This window comes from Bactrocera latifrons, unplaced genomic scaffold (genome assembly GCF_001853355.1).
Source record: "Bactrocera latifrons isolate USDA-ARS-PBARC rearing strain unplaced genomic scaffold, ASM185335v1 scaffold_5, whole genome shotgun sequence".
NCBI lineage: Eukaryota > Metazoa > Arthropoda > Insecta > Diptera > Tephritidae > Bactrocera > Bactrocera latifrons.
This window is the reverse complement of record NW_017537156.1, coordinates 842,241-865,877: the sequence shown is the minus strand read 5'-3', so window position 1 is coordinate 865,877 and position 23,637 is coordinate 842,241. Positions and strand designations below refer to the sequence as shown.

Here is a 23,637-nt window from a genome sequence, read left to right as displayed (position 1 = left end):
ACTGAACCACATTACCTGATTTAGACGACCATTTGTTCACAGTACAGTTCAGAATTAAGAGTGTGCCCATAGGGTAGCAGCTGATAGTAGATGATTCTCTATCAAGGCTACCAAACACATAAAAAAACCTTTCTGAAAGTCGACTCTAGCTAGTTCCATCTCAACGCGATTCGACCACGACCGTTTTCGCTTGACGTTGCGGATGATCGGGGACTTGGTATTACTTTTAGATTAAAATCACCTAAATGAAAAGGCGCACCTACACATTACACGCATATTCTGCCATTGTCAAAAAAAATTATAAAATGTGCGATATTTTCTCTTTGCTAAGTTCATCTTTGATACGTGCTCGAGGAATACAGGGTCAAACAAACACAAAGTTTTCTGTGAAGTTTTTTACTATGAAATATTGTCTTTATAACGTCACACCCAGTTTCATGGTTGAGCTTTTACAATGCAAGATATATGTACATTACGAAAGCCACCTGCAATAATAATCTAGACAGAAAGCAAAACTCGTGACAAACGTGGTCGTTAACTTCCTACACCTCGATCTCACAGTCGCAGAGCCTCAACAACTGCCACATACATGGTGCTTTCCAAGTAATCACTTTTTGAATCTACCTTTTACAACACCATTATTTTCTTAACCATTTTTACGCATGCGATCATTAGCACTATGTAGACTACTATGAACAACAAATTCAAGTTTTAATGACGTTCGAGAAGAAAAGCTATTCCACTATATAACACCGCCGACTCCACTTCAATCGTACAGCTACTCCCTAAAGTACCGTATAAAATTACAATAATAAATAATGTGTTCATCATAACCTAAAAATGCCAACGTCTGCAACTTGCCAAAACTGCAAGAAGAACAGTTAAAAGCCAAAAGTCATAAAAGTGTGAACATAACAACTTTTTGCACATCATCACTGTCAGCAATAGTGCTGGTGCGGAAACAGCAAACCGAAAAAAATGCTGCATCTAAAGTATTTATAGCGCTAGCAAACGTGCTAACTATAAAATCTGAAATAAAATGAAAAATAGCAAGCTTGACTTTTTCCCAGCTATGCGTAAGCATAATCAAGGGCAAGTCTAGACCAGACCAGGTATTGCCACATATATATACATGTGTATGTGTGCTGCATAAGCTTGTAAATACTGTGTATATACCTACCGTTATATATGTATATGCCTGTGTCGGTACTTTCGCACCACAAAAAATGCGATTTCGCAAATTTATGCAAACATCTACAAAATTTACATATCATTAGCTTTTATTTTGCTCGCTCTCGAAAGCGGGTGGTTTGAGCTGCTCAGCAGCAATTGGCAACTACAAAAATATACACAGTTGGAGAGCAGAAATGGCGAACTCGCCTCGCTAGTTATACGCACTCATTCTTCTAGCACATTTACTTTAACTGCTACTTACTCCCTCCAGTCGAGTTAATGCACATTGGTTAGCCTCGACGACGGCGCCGACGACTCCACCGACGACGACTGCAGATCAAAGGAATCATAAGCGAAAGCTGTAAGCCTTAACTGGTTGCTAGCGGAAGTTGCTTATACGCCCCATGCGTTGGCTGACTAAGTAGGTTGTTTGCTTGCTGAGTACGATGCGTATGCGTTAGGCACGCACACACACAAGCTCCCAGGTACATGCATACACACTTGCTTGGGTAGGCTTTGAAGCGAGTTTGCATTTTCGCTACACGTTTTCAAGCTTATGCACAGACGTGCTTACCCGCATATATACATACATTCATAAAAATCTGCTTAAAGTTTTTTTTTTTTTTTTTTTGTTGTGCCGTTTGTTATTATTTACGCTTGGTTCTCCATGTAGCTGATTTTCATTTTCATAATTTTTCACTTGCCATAACAAACTGAATGGCTACATTTTCATTTCGTTTGATATTTTGTGGCAGTTCTGCCAGCTTTTCCTTCTGCGTTTTTGGACTCGACAGGCCTCTGCTTTGGCAAAGTGTTATTATGCGTTTCTGCTGGCTTTACAGTTGCCTCGCGTAGCCTTGAAATGTGTTGGCAAATGTGAATATAAAGCTGAAATTGTAAGCATTTCATACAAGTAGTCGAAAGTGAAAACCAGGGTTGTCGAGTTGATTTTTGGGAGTTATTTTTTTAACTACTCCTAATTTGTATCACGCATTGCTTTATGTGACTATTTTGTTTGAAAGAAAAGGAGTATCTCAATTTGTTATTTTTGCAAAAACAAGTCTTACCAATACGTTTTAAATAATACTCGAACAACAAAGAAATAAAACCAGAATGGGGGCTGTTCTGAGTCAGCTATTAAGTAAGAGATTATAAATCTAATTTGGCTATGCTATATAAGAGGGAAATTAGCGGTCAACCGCTATCCAAATCTTATAAACTAGCAGTGAAAACCCAAATACCCCCTTTATTGTATTATTAAATGTAAAATATTTAATTATTTATAAATTTATTTTATTTGCCTTCAAAGTAATCCCCACCAGCTGTAATACACTTATGGCAATGATTGTGTTTTTTTTTTTTACTTTTAATAAGCATTTTTTGGGATGGCCTTCAGCTCATTCAGCGAATTTGGTTTTTTCTCTTTGATTGACTCAAGCATTGCTCCATGGAGCAGCAATTTCAGTTTGGGGAACAAGAAAAAATCACACGGAGTCAAATTCGGTCACAATAGTGGCTCCGTAGTTGCATAGTCATCCTGTAAAATCCAAAAATTGTTTTTCCACAAATCCTGTTCTTTTCGACGAATATTCTCACACATAGGTCTCAATGGGGCCAATTAAACAGAAGTCCTTATTGGGTACCTGTTGCTCCAGACACTGTACCGCGAATATCGAAAAACCAATTTGATTTTTGAGTGGATTTGATATGTTTTTTTCGACTCATTTCTGTTCTATTAGGTGGATGCAAAAAAACCTGCGGACCTTCTAGCGAGTCACTATTGAAGTGTATCCCTTAGTGTTGAGATCGAACAAAATTTCTCTCCTAAGTACATATTACCAAGCTTGGCCACCTGTGGATGATTGTTAACTTCATACAGTGCAATTTTTAACAGCACTTATCCGAAACACCTTTAAACGTAGACGACCAGCTCATAGTATATGATTTGCTACCAAATCTTTCTGATCGTCTGTCCTTCTGGGCGATTGAGATATGAGAGTGTGGTCGTAGGGGAGTAGTAGCCGTAGAGTATTGTATATGATCCTCTGTCCAGCTGGCTTAGTCACTATTGTGCCGGTCACTGCTATTCGACCAGGACCGTTTTCGGTAGGCATTTTCCTTTTATTCTTTTACTTATAGTTTATTAAGCTTAAAAAATCTTATTTGAAATTTGGCAATCAACAGAAGCAATGGCAAAGCCAAATATGCCTAACGCTCAGTATTTTTTGGTTTCCATTGTGAAAACGATCGGTCTTACGCTCCAAGACCAGTTAAAAGCTATTTGGGGATGGAAGGTTCTGCAGCGCTCATCTTATATACGAGTAATATACCATTTGTTCGGGTCGAGAAAGCACTTGAACTAGTACTCACACTCATACAATTTTACTTTATAAATATATGTATACTTATGTATATCTATGCATGTATTTCACAAAGTCAAAGCGAAAGCAAAAGAGATGTGTTGTTACATTACACAGCCTCAACGAACAATTGGTTGGCGGTGTGAGTGTGTGTGGCGTAAAGGGTGAAAATCACTATGAAGGCTGTGCGTAATTTCCTACTTTAATAAAGTAGATTTGTGCCAAGCGCAAAACAACGGCAATAATAACGGCGAAACGGCCGACAACCGGTTCATTTTATACTTTTATTTTTATTTTTATTATTTTACTTTTGGTTTGCTGTTTTTGTTATTGTTGCTACGGCTGCCAATTTGACTGGTGGTCGGGCAGTTTGCGCCAGGCGTTTGTGCCAATTATATAAACCAATAAAAACTATTACATAAATAAATACTCGCCGCTATGCATGGCAATATGAATACATAAGGCACACTTGGCAGCTAAACGCTTAAGCGCCTCAGCGGCTATACGGCTATACGGCTAAACGGCTTAGCAACGAAGGCGAACGAAATGCTTACATGCGAAACAAAAACAACAACAGCAACTAGGTAACGTTGGCGGAAAAATAAAACAGCAACGGCAACAACAACAAAACATCAACGCCTTGACTGCCCGCACAACACTGCATTACCCGCCCCCCACCCCACGCGTGGCCCAACCGAAATGCTTAAATACTAATACACACTCAGGCGTACTTCAAACGCCATTTAGCCAACATGTATCCGCATTGGCGCACGTGTGTGTGCGTGTGTTTATTTGCATATTTCTACATTCATTCGTATATAAGCTTTTTATGGCATTAGTTTGCTAAAGGAAGCGGAAATGCGCGCAAAAGTAAAGGCGGAAATGTGGCGGCGTGCATTGCAAAGTGCGTTCGTGTGTGAGTGTGTGCATACACGTCTACATCTCTGCATATATGTACATATATGTATGTAAGTATGCTGTGCTTTTCACCCTGCCTTTCAGCTTACTCTGCTTTCCCCTGCTGCTTTGCTTAAAGCGCTTAGCTTAAACGCTACAAAACGTTTGCTGGCCATTTGGAGACACTAAATGTGGCTATGTGTGTGTGTGTTTGTGTATTTAGGTTTATGTGCGGATATTTGCCTGCTTTTTGAGCCCGTGCAAATGTTAGTCACGTGCGCTTGGCTGAAGCAGGCTCGGCAACGAACAGCAGTCTGTTTGTTTATTGCTGGTGTTTTGCTCTTCCTTCTTATTAAGAATTTATGCACGAACGGCTTGTGACGAATACTCAGTCCAACATTGAAATATATAGAATTATATATTTTCATCAAATTTAATAATATTTTTAAGGGGTTATATACAGTAAGAAGGCCGAAAAAGTGAATTTTCCATAATTTTTTCTGAGAAAACTTTTAAATTTATTGGTTCAACAATTTGTATACATTCTGTGGTAAGACGTCTTGCGATGACCACTACAGGTATATCTCTAAACTGGATCTTATAAAATTAAAAAACCAAAGAAGTTTCATTAAAGTAAAGTTACATCTAGTAAAACAAATCGAAGGATCAAGCAAATAACTTTTTTTTTTTTTTGACAAAATGACAGTTTCTCACAAAAAATTCGATTTTCGTCGAAAATTTCGGCCTTAAATTGTTTATAAGAAAAAATATTTATGGGGAGAAAAAATATTCATTTAGTTACTTAAAAATATATTCAAGGGGCTCGTATTAAAGTTTTAGACTAATCGGTTCAGCCGTTTTCGAGTAATTTTGGACACCATTTTAAGAAAAACGCGTTTAAAATTTTAAGAAACACCTTCTCAAATTTACGTGTCACTTCGAAATTATTCACCGAAACAATATGATAATTTCTGTGTGTACTCTGAAATATATGTACATTAAGAAAATTAAATTAAAAAATCGATTTTTTTTTGGAAATTCTAACTGTATATGACCTCTTGAAGTAAGCGCTGGTTCTATGATTAATGTAAATAATAATTTGCAGTTTTCGAGCATGGAAATATAATATAAGAATTTCCCTTAAAGCAAAATTATCATATGCATTATTTCTGAACATATCTGTCATTAATTTCATCAAATTCGCACCTTTTCGTCAATACTTTCCTGACTTTTCTAATTTGAAACAGAAACCGAATGCATTTCATCTAGCCTCTCTAAAGCGATTGTGAGCTCTCTTTCTAACTGTTCCAAAGCATCTTAAGCATACTCTATTAATTTTTAGGATAGTAGTTTTTAGTATAATTTTATAAATTTGGATTCGGCGATTCCTAATCATGCCGGATATGGGACAGGCAGTCGTTTAAAACTCATTCAATGGATTTTCTGGCAATACGAGCATGTGAACTATTGTAACACAAGACAAAATTTAAACTCATTAAATCAATTCGTGACAGCCGCCATTGAAAAGAAAGCTTTCTTTGATTTCACTACGCGATATTCTTGCTCATAAAACTATTTTCATTCTAAGACCGCGGCCAATGCCACTTTAAAATGCGGTAAAAATAAAATTATGATTCGAATTGCTCTACGAGGATGTGTTATACGATAGTGTACTTATTGCTCTTGCAATAGCGGCGCCAGTAGGTGGGTAATGAGGCTTAGTCGTTATCGGACAGCTCTTGTGGCACAATCTCAAAGCCATATTTTGGTCAATCTGTCATTTTGTCATTTATATACATGTATGTATATGGGTAGGTAAGGCCTCGATTTGACACATTCGACTGCTGTATCTAAATTGAAGCAAAAAGAATACTGTAGGCTATCATTCCCATATCAAAAGCCATTGTAAAAATTGTAATGCTCTCGAAATATTTCGAAGCTCACAACTTAGTGAAGAAGAAATAATGCAACTAATATTTGAAAAGCATATGTCTGAATATTTCAACTTATGTTTGTTTACTTAAATTCACTTTTAACCTTTCCGAACCAGGAGTCATAGCCAAACATCAGTTATCTTAACAAATCTGTGATTGCCTCAAAGTGCTGATTTGTGAGGGTCTTATGATCTACTAGACAGGAGTTTTAGGTACCACAACGACCCGGCGTTCAAAGCTGTACGCGTAAAATCCCTGCTAAGATCGTCCTATTAACCAAACCTAACCAAAGTTATAGCTATAAAATTGTGTATCATTTGACAAAAAAAAATTAAGAATTTTTCTAGCATTATATGCAACATATTTCAGAACTTGACTCCGAAGCCGAAGAACAATTGTACAACTTATCGTTACCAGTGGTGTATGAGAAAGCGTAACAGAGAGGAAAAATATTATTGGCATTCCAATTCTATTGTTATATGAGTTTTTGGGCGGTGATTTGAATCCTTCCCTAAAGTTTCGTTTCCTTAACCCTTCTGCACAAATTGGGTCAAAATGACCCAAATTTAAGAAACAAACGCGTATTACCAAGCCTTAGAATTGTTAATTGCTTATAAAACCATTCTGATATCCTCAGTCTGAGTTTTATGATGAGTTATACGTACATATTTTTTACCAGGATGAGCCAGTTTTTTTACATAATTTTTTAAAAACTTTTCGTACGTGTATACAATTTGTGGGTCATTTTGACCACCAAGAAAATGTATGCTCAAATGTGACTAAACAGAAAAAGCATGCTAGTGCTCATTTGTGAATTTTGCGGTGCCTAGTGATAACGGTATTGAACATTATTTTCTGATTTTTTTTTATGCTATGTATGTACATATGTATGTAGTTGGTGAATTTTGTTTTGCTCTGGGATAACTGTATTCTACTACATACAGCAAACATACGTCCAAGCTTATGAAAATGTTGTCAGTTGTGTAATTTATTTCAACTGTGAAGACGCTCGGTAGACAATTTTTTTGCTCAGTGATATGCGAATGTAAAAATCTGCGCAATTAAAATGCAGCGAATAATTTAACTTTTTTATAATATTGCGATTCTTTTATTATATGTAGGTATGTATTCATATTTGTATAGATTCTATCACGTCAAAGAATTGAAGAAATTGTCAATGATGATGACGAGTCACTTGATGAAGCGTCTGATGAAGATCAAGATTTTCAATGTGATGAATCTGAAATAAATGAGTCTGATATATCTACAGATTCTTTTGATAGCATTGAAAGTCTTAGCAGAGAAACACAAGGAAATAATCCTGCAAAAGATGGTACGATTGTTTGGTATAAAGATCCTCATCAAATGCAATGCAGCAGAGTGTGACAAGAATGCATTCTTTCAAATAAACCAGGCCCTTCACAACACGCACGTTTCTTGGTTGCTAGCATAAAAGGTGCTTTCGATTTATTCATTTCACTAGAACTGAAAGAAATTATTGTTGATATGACCAACCTCAAGGGCGTGCAGTTATATGAAAGTAAGTGGGAGATCATTGATATGACTGGTGTTTCCAAGTCTAACGGGGAAAGCTTGAGATGTTTATGAGATGAAACAAATGGAAGACCCATATTCCGCGCTGTTATGCATATTGAACGATTTATGCAAATTTCACGATGCCTCCGTTTTGATAGCCATGAAGATAGGGAAACCAGACGGTTATGGGATAAGCTAGCTCCAATAAGAAATATTTGGGACAAATGGAGCAAAAATCTTAATGTTAAACTGATGTATAATCCAAATGAAAATGTGACCGTCGATGAGCAGCTGGTACCTTTTAGTGGAAGATGCTGTTTTAGACAGTACATACCTTCCAAACCTGACAAATATGGCATAAAAATATGGGCTCTTTGCGATTCCAAGTCCAACTACGCATGGAATATGGATGTCTATCTAGGAAGGGCCAGAAATACTCAGCCAGAAAAGAACCAAGGTAAAAGCTATCAACATGAGAAAAATAGCAGTGAAACAGACAATACAAAAATATTTTCTTTATTTGAAAATGTAGTTATAAATCTCACACGCAATTTGGGGAGAGGCTATACCGTCACGTGAAACAACTTTTTTACAACCTACAATTTGGCTGTCGAATTGCTACGACGTAAAATAACGGTAGTAGGAACAGTTAGAAAGAACAAGAAGTTTCTTCCCCTCTAAGCTAATGACGTCAGGAAAAAACCAGAGTATTATTCGGAATTCTTTTTCACACAAAATGTGACTGTTGTGACCTACATGCCAAAGAAATACAAATTCGTTGTTGTAATGAGTACTCTCCATCATTCGGCAGAGACTAGGGATGATCAGAAAAAGAAACCAGAAATAATACATCACTATAATGCGACTAAAGCAGGTGTTGATGCGCTGGACCAATTAGTAGCAACGTACACATGTAAACGCCAAACGAAACGATGGCCAGTTGCACTCTTTTCCAATATGGTCGATGTTTCGGGATATAACGCATATGTTATATGGACCGAACTTAATCCCGAATGGAACAGAACTAAAAACTTTAAGCGGCCGAGAGCGAATGCCCTATGGTCCTTCTGCAAAAAGAGTTGTGGAAAGCATCCAGGAAGCAGTCGCAGCAGACACTCCCAGTTTATCCACGGTCGTGCAGCCTCAAAATTCTCCTTTATGCTTCTTGGGTAAGAGACAAAGGTGTTTTTATTGTCCACATACTAAAAACTCCAACAAGCATTCAGTTATGCGATAAATGCTTGATTTTATATGCAAAGAACATAGTGTAAGGGCAGTTATGTGTATAAATTGTGAGAATTGATATACTTTTTACTGACTCCCATTGAAAACAATTTTGAATTTGTTAATTTTATGTTTGAATAATAAAAAAAATGAGTTTGCCATTATAATTTTACCATACTGATGTGTTTTTGCTATTGGGTCATATTGACCTACAAATTGTTTATGAGGGGTACAATCTCAATTTGTGCAGAAGGGTTAAGGCGTTTTGTATTACTTGAAGTCATATTGACAACATATTTAATTGTACACTACTGAAAACTAGGAGATATACTTAAATAGTTTCACACAATCAAATCAAATTAATTTGGGCATTCATTCACCCTCTAAATATCTGGAGAATTCCAACTTTTCCAAAATATTTATTTCAATTATTTTACATACGAAAAAAAACCACTTTGTATGAAATGAGAATTTGGCCACCTTCATTATTTCACTGCCACGCGACAAACACAAAGCAATCATCTTCAATAACCCGATAATAATATGCTTTGGCGCCTGAAGCCCAGCACCTCAAGGGCACTTAAAGCGCAAAAGGCATGCCAAACTTTAAACGTTTACGCCTTCATATTCTTTTGACTGCAAAATACACCTTTGTATAACCTTTGATGCTAAGTTTTCGACCTTTGTTGATGTGTAAAATAACGCCGCCTAAATAAGGAATTAAATTTAATACTCAATAAAACGGCCTTTTCGCAAACAACCTTTTCAAGCACATTTTGGATTCTTCTTTTTTGTTTTTTGATTGTTTTACTTAAAACATTCGCCGCATTCCTGCGCAATTACCGTTATTTATGCGCTATCCCTCGTTTAGGATTTGAGACGATGTGCCGCTGGCGTGTTACAAAAAGTTTTAAATTCATTTGCACTGATTGAACTTATGAACACCCGGCGCCCCTACACAACCACTTACTGCCGGGGTGCATTTAACCCAAACCCACAGGCGGCGACCAATCAACCTTGAGCGGCACTCGTTGTCCTTCGGTGACCCAATGAATTTTTAATAAATCCTCAATTGGTAATTGCGGCCACTTGTGTTGAAATATTTACTTTTAAAAGCGGGCCGTTAAACGGGTGCAACAAACACTCTAAGTGGGTATATATGTATGTATATGTACGTGGAGCTCATCAGCGGTATGGAGTTGAGTTCTGCGAACCTTTTTTATTGACTTTTACAACTAAGAAATAAATAATAAAAATCAGCAGCCAAAATGATGTTGATGCGGAGCGGGGGGAGAGCGGCGTGGGTGTTTTGTATCTCGTTGTTGGCGTTTTACGCCTTCAATTTGTTTATTGCTTGCTGTTGGTGGTCATTGCTAATTTTATATGAACTTTTTATGTTTCAGTCCCTACTGCTGCTCCACCAACTAATACTCACACACACACGCTTATAGAGTATACATATATGAATTTATATGTATAAATATTTATGGGTTTTCTTTTATTACTTTTATAGCGGCGAGACGTTCGCTGGCGGCGAGGCGGGCATGGCGGTGCCGGAGACTGTGTGCACGCCGCGTGCGATCGGCATCAGCGTTGATATTAATGTCTACGAGCCGCATCTGTTGGCGGGCACGATGGCGCACATGATTGGCCATAATATCGGCATGGGCCACGATGATGGACGTAAGTATTCTATAGTCACAGCATACAATTCACATACATACTTGCATTTACTCATTTATATATAATTTTGCGCACCGCAGTCGCAATTTGCATGCACTCACGCACTCACATACACCCCAAACACATAAACTCCCATTCCTGATGTTCATTTTTAACTCGACGTTCTAAGCGAAATTAAGTTATTTGATTTTTGTTGTTCTTGTTCTCTTTTCACCACTCAAAACTGTCGCCACATTAAATTTATACGCGCTCATTTGCGTGGTAAACAATCTTAATGGTATACCAAAATTAATCGCGCCATAAAATTGATTTATTGCATTGGTGTTTGGCACAATCTTTGTCTTCTTTCTTGCTTTTGCCGCCGTGCATTCATCAGTTTTTTATAGTAAATTATTTATTGTAAAGTAAACAGCGCTTTTATCTATTCAGTGGTGGCTTGTCTTTGCGCTGCTTCGACGAAAGATTTATCTGCAGCGCAAGTTTATGTCGATGGCTTTTAATGGCTCGTCGAAGTGCTTATTTCTCTTATATTATCATCAGCATACTCTTTCATAGACATTTTATCATAAGTAGGTATTTATGCCAAACATAAACTGCTATTTTTATATTAACCGATAAGTGGCAAGAGCCATAACTGTTCTGATTTCGCAGAGAATCAGTTTCTTGTGCGTAAAATTTTGTGGATTCCGCTTGCTGGAGAGTTCTCTATAAACTATAAAATGAATAAGTTCGGTGATGTTAATATTATTTAGTTAGTCTATTTTTTTAGGGAGGTAATAATTTATCATAATAAATTAAAATGATATTAGATTTTAAAATGCCTTCAAAATAAGCAAGAAGGTGTTCCGGTTCGAGCTTTCCTACGTTTTTAAAGAAAAAAATACAGAAACTTCAAATTTAATGGAGAATATTTATTATGATTCGAAGAAAGAAAAAACGTTAACTTCGGTTGCAGCGAAGCTAAATACCCTTCACAGGTGTATTTCTGTTAATAACTTTGTATACAGTTTGTATGGCAACTATATGCTATAGCTAACCGATCCGAATAATTTTTTCGGAGATTACAGTGTTGCATTAGAAAATAATCTGAACCAAATTTCGTGAATATATCTTGTGAAATGTGCAAGTTTTCCATACAAGAACTTGGTTCCGATCATTCAGTTTGTGTGGCAGTATATGTTATAGTGGTCCGATATCGGCAGTTCTGACAAATGAGCAGCTTGTTGTAGAGAAAATGACGTTTGCAAAATTTTAAAACGATACCTGAAAAACTGAGGGAGTAGTTCGTATATATACAGACAGTCAGACAGACGGACAGACAAACGGACATGACTAAATCGACTCAGCTCGACATACTGACCATTTATATATAWACTTTATAGGGTATCCAACCTTTCCTTCTGGATGTTACAAACTTTGTGACAAACTTAATATACCCTATTCATAAAAATATTATTTGTAGTTTATTTTTTTAAGATTATATCTTTCAAATGTTGGCCGCGGCAACGTCTCAAATCGTCTATCCGTTGAGTTCAATTTTCGATGACTCGTTCGAGAATTTCGATTGGTAACTGGCGAATGACCCGAATGCTTTGCTCCAAGGCCTAAATCGAAGTGGGATTTTCCGCATAGACTTTAGACTTTAGATATCCGTATCCCTACAGGAAGAAAGGTATGATCTTGGTCTATCGACTAATTGTCGATGTCACGAGCTTCAATTTCAGACATCAAGTAGTCGTTTACCATAACGCGCTAACGGTCGATATTAACGGTTGCGTTCTCATCGGTATCATTTTTGACGAAATATAGATGATTTCATCGGCCCATAAACCAAAGCAAACCGTTGTTTTATCTAGATTGGCAGTCCTTGAATCTCCTCGTCACAAATGAGGCATTTCTGCTTTCAAGCATACCAGGAAATGAAACTCATTCCCGAACAAAATTTGGTTCGAACTCTCTGTTCGAGTGAAACAATGCTTGGGAAAGTCGAGCGGCTTCAGTTCTTGCACATTCATCCAAACTGCGTGGCAAATTTAAAGGATCAGTAGGGTAATCTTTTTTAATTTTTTTTTTTTTTTTTTTTTTTTTTTTTTTTTTTTTTTTTTTTTTTTTTTTTTTTTTTTTTTTTTTTTTTTTTTTTTTTTTTTTTGGTGCCCTTTATCCTGAGAATTAATGTAGAAACCCACTTTACCATTTAAAGGTTTCGAAAAGGCTCCACAAACAATAATACCACTCGATGTTCGGAGCGCTCGGAGTGCACATCTCAAACTTTAAACGCGTCCTTCTCAAAACACACGTTTTTAAACTGGCGGACATAATTCCGGTTAATTACGTTTTTATTTATAAAGATGCTTTCATGATTCGTGTAGGGACGATAATCATTCACGTACTTTTTAAGAATAAATTGGGTTTTTGTGTTTCAGATGATCCAAGCATGAGAAATCGAGTCCGCCAGTGAAAAAACGCATCTCATTCACCCAGCCATTTCTCCGACAGATGTGACCAAAAAATTCCGAAAAGATTGGTTTATACACTCCACGATATACCTCATTATTTGTGACAAAAGTTCTTTGAAGAATTTCTTTGAAGAAGAATTTCAAAAAAAAACACTCCAGATTACCCTACGGACCCCTTAATACACGATGTTCAGCGTATAAAAATACAAAAATGAAAGTCATACGAAGAAAATTTCCATAGTCTATTTTAGTGCAATATAGAAATATGATGTAAAAAATAATAATATATTTATTGAGCTTGTAAAAGTAGTTCGGGTTCAAAAGCGAGTTATCTACTCACCTTAGTATGATACAGTTGTCATAAAACCCTAAGAAACCAACAGAAAAGGCCATTTGAAGTCAAACTTTCATACTCTGACTATCTATCCACTTACTCAGCTTTGATTCCTAAGACCTGTTTTGGAAATACTAATCAACCAATTCGGTTTTAGAATTATATGTGCAAGTTGATAAAATAAGTAAATTGTGGTAAAATAAGTTTCATTACTTAATCTCAGCAGCAGTATTACTTTTCTTCCTTCCAGTTCCCCAAAAATTGCTGAGTTTAATGCTGCTTTCTTATTCCAATTTTGAATTTACACTTTTTTCTCTTTCATATTTCTTATTCCTGCTTTTAGTTAATTTGAATATGATTTCCATTTAACAAATATTCAAAGCGCTCACAGTGCTGCGATAATCACTTGTGAGCTGCTTCACTCTATTCACGCGCTAATGTGTCTCCCGGCGCACATTTATTATTTTTTACGAAGAAACAAATTACATAAATCGACAATAAAAAATTATTACTCTATATATAACCACCCAACTACAACCATCATTTATTCAACATAGCACGAGGTTTGCTCCACCAGTGTGTGTTTGCGGCATAATAATCGAGTGAATTGCTTGATTTATGATGAACGCTTAACGCCATAGTAGAATCAGCGGACAAATCTGGGCGCACAGTTGAAGGTGGAGTGCCTGCCCAATAACTGTAAATACATATTTTATAACAAGCATACTGTATTTTTGTGCGTTGCGGCTGAGAGACGTGCTTTCGATTCGCAAACATCCATTACCGACTTGAGCCATCAGTGCTGACCAAGCTGGCAGACACCACGCCACTGGTTGTGTGTGTGTGGTGGTTAATAATATGCAAACGCCCGTCGCACTCAATTCAATCAAAGTGCGTGTGCGCGTGTGTGCGTGTGTGTGTGTCCAAAGTGGCGAAGTATTTTCTTTTAATGAAAATTCATAAATTTCATTTCAAATAACGGGGGTTGGGGTGTGGGCGCATTTGTGTTCCTTTTCTCTTCATAATTTCGTTTTATTGGACAAACACGCACACACACACAAGCATCCCTCAAGGTAAATAATGCACAACAATTAAAAAACAAACAGATTATTTAAATAAATAAAAGGGAAACGTTAAAAAAGCGGTTAGTGCTTCTGTTGCTTTCAGCAATAACAAACCGTGTGTTCGTGTGTGTGCCAGGCCATTCCAATGAATGCGCAATCATGCACACACTTACTGATAAGCGCATAAATAAATATTATACACAGTAAATATTTCAGCATAAAAAATTATGCTTCGCCGCTTAAGCAACGCCAACACTAGACTACACACATACAAGGTTTTCATATTTTAAATTGATTTGTTTTTCATGGGCTATTGGAACTAAAAAAAAATTATATAATTTTCAAGTTAAACAAATAATAAATAAAACAAGAAAAAACATAAACTTCGTCTGCAGCGAAGCTTCAGCCCTTCACAACTATAAAAACTTGATATAAGAAATTGATTTTGATCGGTCAGTTTGTAAGGCAGCTACGTGCTATAGTGGTCTAATATCTTCAAACTCTCACAAATGATCAGCTTTTTGGGGAGAAGCGGCATGAGCCGAATATGGCAAAACCAACTCTTGTTCAGAATATAACAAAAACAATCAAGGAAGGTATATGTTCGGGTGCAACCGAACATTTCATAGTCTTGCAACTTACCAGCACCTAAGCCAGGGAAATAGTTAAGGATGTAAAACGTCAACCAGAAGTTCGTAATCCAAGTACTGTTATATATACATACATAAAAAAATACCTAGATCGCCATATTTGATATAAGGTTTGTTAGTGTAACGAAAATAATTATATTTAGTACCATATGGGAATTTAGTTGATTCGTAGACCAATTTCACAAATTTCTAGCAGTAAATTCATTATTATACTTTCAGTTAATTTTGTCGAAAATTTGAAGATCTTATATTAAGTATATAAGAGATAGCATTGACCATTGATCTGGGCCGATATTACATGCAGTTAAAAGGTCACAGTCTAATAAAATGATTTCAAGGTTCCATCAACGTTCCTCACATACAATCACCAATCATATGGAGTAAAGTCAGCTGGCGTGCTCAAAAATCCTGATATTAGTGATATGAGGGCTAGGTCAAGTTTTCGCCTAATTTTATACATTTCTGGCACAAATACATACTGTTATGAGAAAAATACGCTCTCCCATTTTGTTTGAGATAACTCACATGTTGGCCGAAATATGCGGAATAAAGTCATCAAGAAGTTCCAAAATGTTAGTATTTGAGAGCTAAGGAAAGTATTGAATCGATTCAATTCATTTCTGACAAACAGACTTACCGATATCAGCAAAAGATTATCCTTGAATTGCATTTATATAATATATCTCACACATTGGCGGATATTTTTTGCACAAAGTCAGCTGTAGGTAGGACAGCGAAATAGTCAAAAAAAAAAATTTAATTTTTTTATATGAAAAGTAGGTAGTTTTAGTGCGCTTTCACCAATTTTCACACTGTCACATAAAATATTGAGATTAAATCTTGTTAAAAATTTAGTTGAGAGATACGGGATTTCACCTTAAAGATGACGGTGCCATGCCCATGATTTTATGTGGAGTGAGCGGTGAGTGATTCTAGTTGTATTTATCCTTAAATCTATTAGAGGGCTTAGCCACACCCACTTTTACAAAATTTGTAGACACAAGTGGCCCTTGCTACTGCGATCCTTTGCGCCAAATAACAGTTATGTACCTTTTTATATTATCGCAACAAAGTTGTAAGTCCTAAAACTAAAAGAGTCAGATACTCATATAGGGTTATATATATAAAAGTGATCAGGGTGACGAGTAGAGTTTAAATCCGGATGCCGGATTTAAATCGCCACTCCAAAAAATGGCGAAAACCGAAAACCTATAAAGTGTCATAACTAAGCCATAAATAAAGATATTAAAGTGAAATTAGGGAGGTTCATATTTGGACGAAATTTTTTTGGAAAAGTTGGTGTGGCCCCGCCCCCTACTAAGTTTTTTGTACATATCTCGGAAACTACTATAGCTATGTCAACCAAACACAAAACTACAGAGTTGTTTCATTCAGGCATTTCCAAATACAGTTCAAAAATGGAAGAAGTCGGACAATAACCACGCGCACCTCCCATACAAAGGTTATGTTGAAAATCACTTAAAGTGCGTTAACCGACTAACGTAAAACGTCAGAAACACTAAATTTTACGGAAGAAATGTGAGAAGGAAGCTGCACCCAGGTTTATTTTAAAAATTGAAAATGGGCGTGGCGTCGCCCACTTATGGACCAAAAACCATATCTCAGGAAGTACTCAACCGATTTCAATGAAATNAATGGGCGTGGCGTCGCCCACTTATGGACCAAAAACCATATCTCAGGAAGTACTCAACCGATTTCAATGAAATTCGGTATATAATATTTTCTTAAAACCGTGATGACATGTACCAAATATGGGTGAAATCAGTTCACAACTACGCCCTCTTCAAATATAACGCTGTTTTGAGTTCTATCTGATGCCTTCTCTGTATAATATATGCATTAGGAACCAATGATGATAAAACTTTACACTGAAGTATCCCTTGTGGAAAAATTGTCGTGATCGGACTATAACTTTTCAAGGTCCCTGATATCGAACACGAAGAACTTAGTGCCTAACCTAACCTAATTTTTCACCGAAAATATCGGTAAATCAATACAGTTAAAATAAATGAAAATACACTTCAACACCCAAAGTACAAAAATTGATCTAATCTAATTCATTTTACATCAAAATAAAAAATATGTAAATGACGGATAATGAAATCTCGATTATCACTTTATCATGAGAGAGTATAAAATGTTCGGTGACACCCGAACTTAGCCCTTCCTTACTTGTTTTTAAATGGCGTTTTACGATTGAAGTTACAGTTAGCATGTCACTCGGATTTCAACTCGTTTCAAGATTCCGATCATTTCTATATATATGTATATGTATATACAACCCCATATATAACTAGTTTAGTTTGAGGCGATACATGCAACCGTTATGTGAAAAAAGCTGTTATACTCTGTAGCAACATGTTGCAAGAGTATAAAAATTATAACAACGGAGCCATCAACATTTAAAGTAATAAAGCAGAAATCTTTAGAAATAAAGTAGTGCAGCGAAACACAGTAGTGCATAGAAAACGAGTAATTTGTATATTTTTAACTTAGTTCACGACTTCAAAAATTATTTTATTTATTGATCACATATTCGTGTATTCCCACACACTTCCGTTTTTCTCTATTACGCAACAGAGCCAGCTGCATTATTTATTTATTTATTTATTTTTTATTTTATTTTTTTTTTGTTTGGATTGTTCTAATTAATTTTGCATTTTTCACAGGTGAGGAGTGCTTCTGCAGGGACTGGCATGGCTGCATAATGGCCCAATCGATTGTTGGCCAGGAGAATGTGCAGCCTTATAAATTCTCCGAGTGCAGCAAAAAGGATTACATCGATGCGCTGCGCACCGGACATGGGTTGTGTTTACTCAATAAGCCGAATGAGGTGAGTCTTAGAGAAATGCAGCTACAAAATTTACATACATTACTAAGTTAATTTTAAATCGAAATTATGTAATATATGCAAAATATATTGAAAAGTATATTAGTTTTACCACAATTGAAGGATAGAGTTTAGTTTAGAAGAATCAATACTTATAAAATTACACAAAATTTGTATATTTGTTGATCTGAGTAGATTATAGAGTTTCACTGAGTCAGCAATTAATTAGTTCGCAATGTATAATAATATTTCCTAAGTGGAATTTCAGATCTCAGAAGAAACGTCTGATGAACAGTGGTATTCGTTACCAGGACAATATCAATGACATTAATAGCAATAACATAGGCAGAGATTACTTTTTGTGATAGAGTCTGCAAAAATAGGTAGCGCAAGCGAAAGGGTCTTCAATATCTCTACTAAATCTTTACTAAGAGCACATATACCTTGCTCAACATTCTGTTGACGTTCTCTTGGAATAATGCTTTCAGTGGTTGGCAGGGTTATTTTGTATATTATCAACCCACTAGAGAATATCTGCTAGTTACCCTCTTCTGTGATTCAATCAGATTTATTTACGAGAAATGGTCAGCAACAATTAGTCTTAAAACGTTTAAAGCATATATCATGGCAGGTAGGTATTAAAAAGCAAATCTGCCTTTCTATTGTGGGGACAACTTTTTTGTGTTAGCTGTTTTTATGTCAAAGATTTTATAACTCATTGTCTGTATATTAGATTAGATCGATAACAAAATCACTTAAATCACAAAGACTTGCCTAGCCCCAGCATTTTGACAAAGTCCAGAGTACTGATGGGTACTAGCGAAGCGATGTGATACCTATTTGGAAACATGTATTGAAGGACCTTCAGCCTCAGTCTGCAAACTACTATGCAATCAATTAGCAGGTGTTCTGAAGTTACAGGCTTCTTGTCATGTTAAGTGCTTCTTCAGCTAGCAGTGGCCAGTGCAGAATGTGACAAGTAATCTGAATTATATATTTAAGCCTGCTGAGGTTGTAACCCCCCATTAGCAACTTGCAATGTCGGATGCCTTGGAGTAATTTCTAATATCTTTCTCTGCCTATTCCTTCTTTACTGCGGGGTGGCTGTTTTAAGGTATGGAAACCCACCGCGAATAAGGGCTGTAAGTGGTCCTTCGACAATCGCTAAGTATGGTTATACATTCGTTGCGATTGTTTCGTTGTAGATTTATCTCAAAAGCACCGATTAGTGGCAAAGACTTCTATCCGAGTTATGCTCGAAAAACTTGCTATAGGTATAGAGTGTTTAGTGCGTGGTCCTGCGTCTCCTGCACCAATTCTCTCCGACGTTTTCGAGCCGTCAGTGTACCACTTGTTTTTTATTATCCCTATGCAGTTGCTCGAGAGTAGAATAGTCAATCATTCAGCTTTGCGGCGAAGAGTTAAATTGAAGAAAATCAAGGCAATACTATAATTTTCTCTTTTTCTTCTCTGTAGAATACTAACATCTTGTGCTTGAGCGGTCTAACTGAGTAAAGTGGTCACTTACATGCCTCCGCGATCAATTGTCGACCCTACTCACGACGATGTATTCCAAACAAGATTATACTAATTCATTCTTGAACTTAGATATTGAAAAATTTTGGCTTTAGAGCCCAGAAAACAAAAAAAAAAAAACACAAAAACTACATTAAAAACACGAAAAAGAAGATTTTTTTAAACGACAAAGGTAGACGACGACCTAAGCCCAAAAGTTTTTCTTGGACATAAAATATACTGACTTAAATTATTGTTACTTTCATTACCCAACTATGTAACCTATATAATCTTAATTTCAAGTTCGACATGAAGCTTTAGCGCTATGATAGGTACCAGCTTTTTTTTTACCAGTTTTTTTTAGATAGGAGAACTCATCAGCTTCACCAACTTTTGACTACAGTGGTCCGGGAGACAAAGTAAATCATAGCGGCTTTGTGAAATACATATGTCTGTCTTTCAGCGGTCACCAAAAGGCCAGTTCGATTGCTTATCAAAGCACTATCCTCAAAGAAAAAATATCTATTCCTGCTATTCAGCTCTGAGTAGCTGAGCTGACCCTTCTATGCCATCGAAAATTAATGTTCTCGAACTCAATAGAAATATACTGCAATATTTCGAGTGCTTAAAAATGTTTGACAGATATTCTTAGCTATAACGGCACTTGAATTCCCGGAAAAGTCGACTTCTTTGAGAACAATACCAGACTCAGTCAAAAATATCAAAAAAGCTGAAAATTACAAACAAACAAAAGATTTTTCCTAGAAAAGAAAACAAGCGTCGAGTGCATTCTCAAACGAACAAAAATTAGTCTTAGAAGGCACACAACAACAACAAGACTTTCAGAAAAAAATGCATTCAAAACGAGGCAGAAAAAAAGTACTTGTGTACATTGTGTGCCATTTTCAACAACAAAGAAGCACGATCAAGCGTATTGCCTCAAGATGAATGCAACAACAGCAGCAGGCACATGTATACACCACTGACAATGCTACGTGCAACATGCAACTCTCGAGGCAAGCGAAATGTTAGCTGTCTCTGCCACACCCCTGTGGCACTAAGTATTGGCGCGTCGCAGTGTTTGCACACACCAGCCATTGGCACTTGCTGTTTGCTTGCATTGCATTGTTTTTTCCATATGCATTGCATGTTCGCTTGGTATGTGGCACAAAGCTTCAGCCAAAATGGTGCAACAATAGCATAGCGCCAGTGTAAGAGCTAAAAGTAAACAAGCAAACAACAGCAGCGCAGCAATGATGACAAGTTTTGCATAAACGAAGTGGAAGCGCACACACACGCGCACGCATGTACACACACACTCACACCACTACATCAATAACTACTCAACGTCAACATGAACGAGCATGAGAAGGCGTTGAGGCTGGAGCAGGAGGAGGAGCTGGATGACTATGGCGTGTGAGTGCAGCACTTTTAGCTTTTGTCTTGATTTTTTGGCACTAGGTCAGTTGCAAGAGCAACAACTACAATAAACGTTGTGACAGCTTCGTTGTTTTTGTTGCGTCGCTGGCTCACATCGCACAAATGTATTCGGCATCATCGCATGAGCGGCTTTGCGCCAGCATCATTGCTCCCCTAAATGTAGCAGTCTTTTAGGCGCATTGTATGCATGCACACATTTACATAAATAAGCGTGAGTTTCTTTGCATAAATGACTCTTTTGTTTTGAGTGTTTTGGCAAGAAAGAAAGGTGACGAATGTGTTGAAGATGGACACAGGAGCCTCACTGTCGGCCGCAACTTGCCACTGCGGCTAAGCGTGGCGTGCTGAGGAACTTTTTTTAATTATTACTTCTGTCGAAGGATTTATTATTATTATATTTTTTTTTTTTTAGTTCTGCTACATTGTAATAGTATATACATTTTTTGCATACAACCATTATTTCTTTAGCTAAAACAGCTGCCCCGCTTAGATATTAGCGAACAAACACTGAAGCCAGTGGAGAAGAATTCCGTCTTAGGAACAGTCACTGTTCTTAAAATATGTAGTCTATCTAGCACAAATTGCTAAGTCAGAATGGCCTGGTAATTTCGGCTTTATGTTTGTTGTGCAACAAATTGTAGGAAAGATCATTTCCAATTTTATATTATATTAGCAGGGAATAGAGTCTTTCTTGCCCATCTGGCTTTAATCTGAAACTAATAGTTGTTACCATTTATTTTCATTAATAATTTCGCCACTTTATATGAACTTAAGTTTAAAAAAAAAATGGACATTCGAAACAAAAACATATAATCTTTTACAAATAAAAATATAAATACTAAAATGATTCCGATATCCATATAGCACCCAATACTCTAAAGAAAAAAGCTTTTGAAACAACTTGTTCGCAAGTTCCAAAAGTTGTTTTCAGAAAAACATTTTTATATAAAATATTTCGCGTTCGGGACCTGAAAGAAAGCTATTCAAGCAATAAGAAGAGTCGGAATTTTCATTTAATACACATAATAATAATAATTGTTAAAATAATAATTATTTGAACCCTATTTCTCCCTTGAGAGAAAGATATGAGAAAGACAGTGTAAAGATATTTTAAAATTATTTGTTTTTATCTTTGAAGTAACAACAATTTGGTCTTTAAGTAGCGTTGAAAAATGTCCTTCCGTATCAATAATTGACTTACTTGGAAGACGCACTTAAAAGAGAAATTGAAGGAGCTCATGTTCAAAAAAAAAATGTACGGGCGTTTAGACCCGCGATCACAACTTAGTGAAAATAAAGTTCGACTCTACAAGTCAGTCCTTAAACCAGTATGGACGTATGTAATGCAGTTATGGTTGTTGGCGAAGGTATCAGTCTAAGACTTTAAGAAGCACTGTAAGTGCTCCTTGGTAAATAAGTAAATTCGAAATCCATAAATGCTTAAATGTACTTTTTGTTATAGACGAAATCATCAAAATCTTCCGAAGATACCGAGATAGACTTTGTAATTGTGAAAACTTACTGGCAATAAATCCACTGAGCAACAGTATGGATGACGCTTGAAAAGAACTTACTGACTAATAACTATATAGCTAAATGACTATATAGCTGCACAAATTGAACTTAAAGTGAGGGGACGACTGCAGCTTAAGTCGAACATAAAATTCCTTTAGAAAGTTTGAATGAAATCCATTGTATTCAACAGTTTATATAATAAAATAGAATTTTGAATCAACTTGTACTTCCATAATTGCAATAACAGCTAAAAAATACTAAAATATAGACTTAAGAACAACGTTACAAGTTATTCAATTTCACCATCCAAATAATCATTTTCCCATTGCAACTCTTCGTCCACCTTGAAAATTGCCAACAATATTTTCTTTACACAATATTCTGGAGCCAAAAAGGCAAAGAATCACTCGAAGTAATGCTGCCGTTCAGGCGAGTGTTGCTGAAGATCACAAATTGGCGATTCCAAGATGTTCTCAAGGATTGTGACCTGGCAGATTTTGAGAAAGGTTTTAAGTTTGCATTCGTATGAAGTCGTTCTCACTCAAGAACTGAAGACATTGGACCACCGTAATCGTTGTGACTTTGCTGTTTTTGTCTTGGAACAACTTGAAAACGATACAGATTTTTTAGGAAAATCAACTTCCCCAATGATGCTCATTTTCATGTCGATTCTGGTACGAAGAAAATCCACAAATTGTTCATGAAGGACCACTATTCTCAATTAAATTGACAGTTTTGTGTGGCTTTTAGCCTGGTGGAATCATTGGTTCGTACTTCTTTCAAAATGAAGATGCTGACACCGTTACTATCAATGGAGAGCGGTCTAGCTCGATGATAACCAACTTTTTATGACCACAATTGTAAAAGTTGATCTTATTCATAATATCTAATTCTAACAAGACGCGGCTACGTTTCCCACAGCACGTTCAAAAACCATTTTATTGTGAGGGAAGTTTGGAGATTAAATTATTTGAAGAAGCTGTGACATTGAATGTCTTCCAAGAA

At 36.4% G+C, this 23,637-nt stretch overlaps 1 protein-coding gene across 1 annotated transcript in view; it reads left to right on the top strand.

Annotated features, from left to right (window-relative positions):
- Positions 1–23,637, top strand: part of LOC108973647 — a 136,606-nt gene that overhangs the window by 65,420 nt on the left and 47,549 nt on the right. The window contains exons 6-7 of the mRNA XM_018941038.1: positions 10,638–10,807; positions 18,002–18,165. Of these exons, the coding sequence (XP_018796583.1) occupies positions 10,638–10,807; positions 18,002–18,165 (334 nt within the window). The remainder of the gene's footprint in view (positions 1–10,637; positions 10,808–18,001; positions 18,166–23,637) is intronic.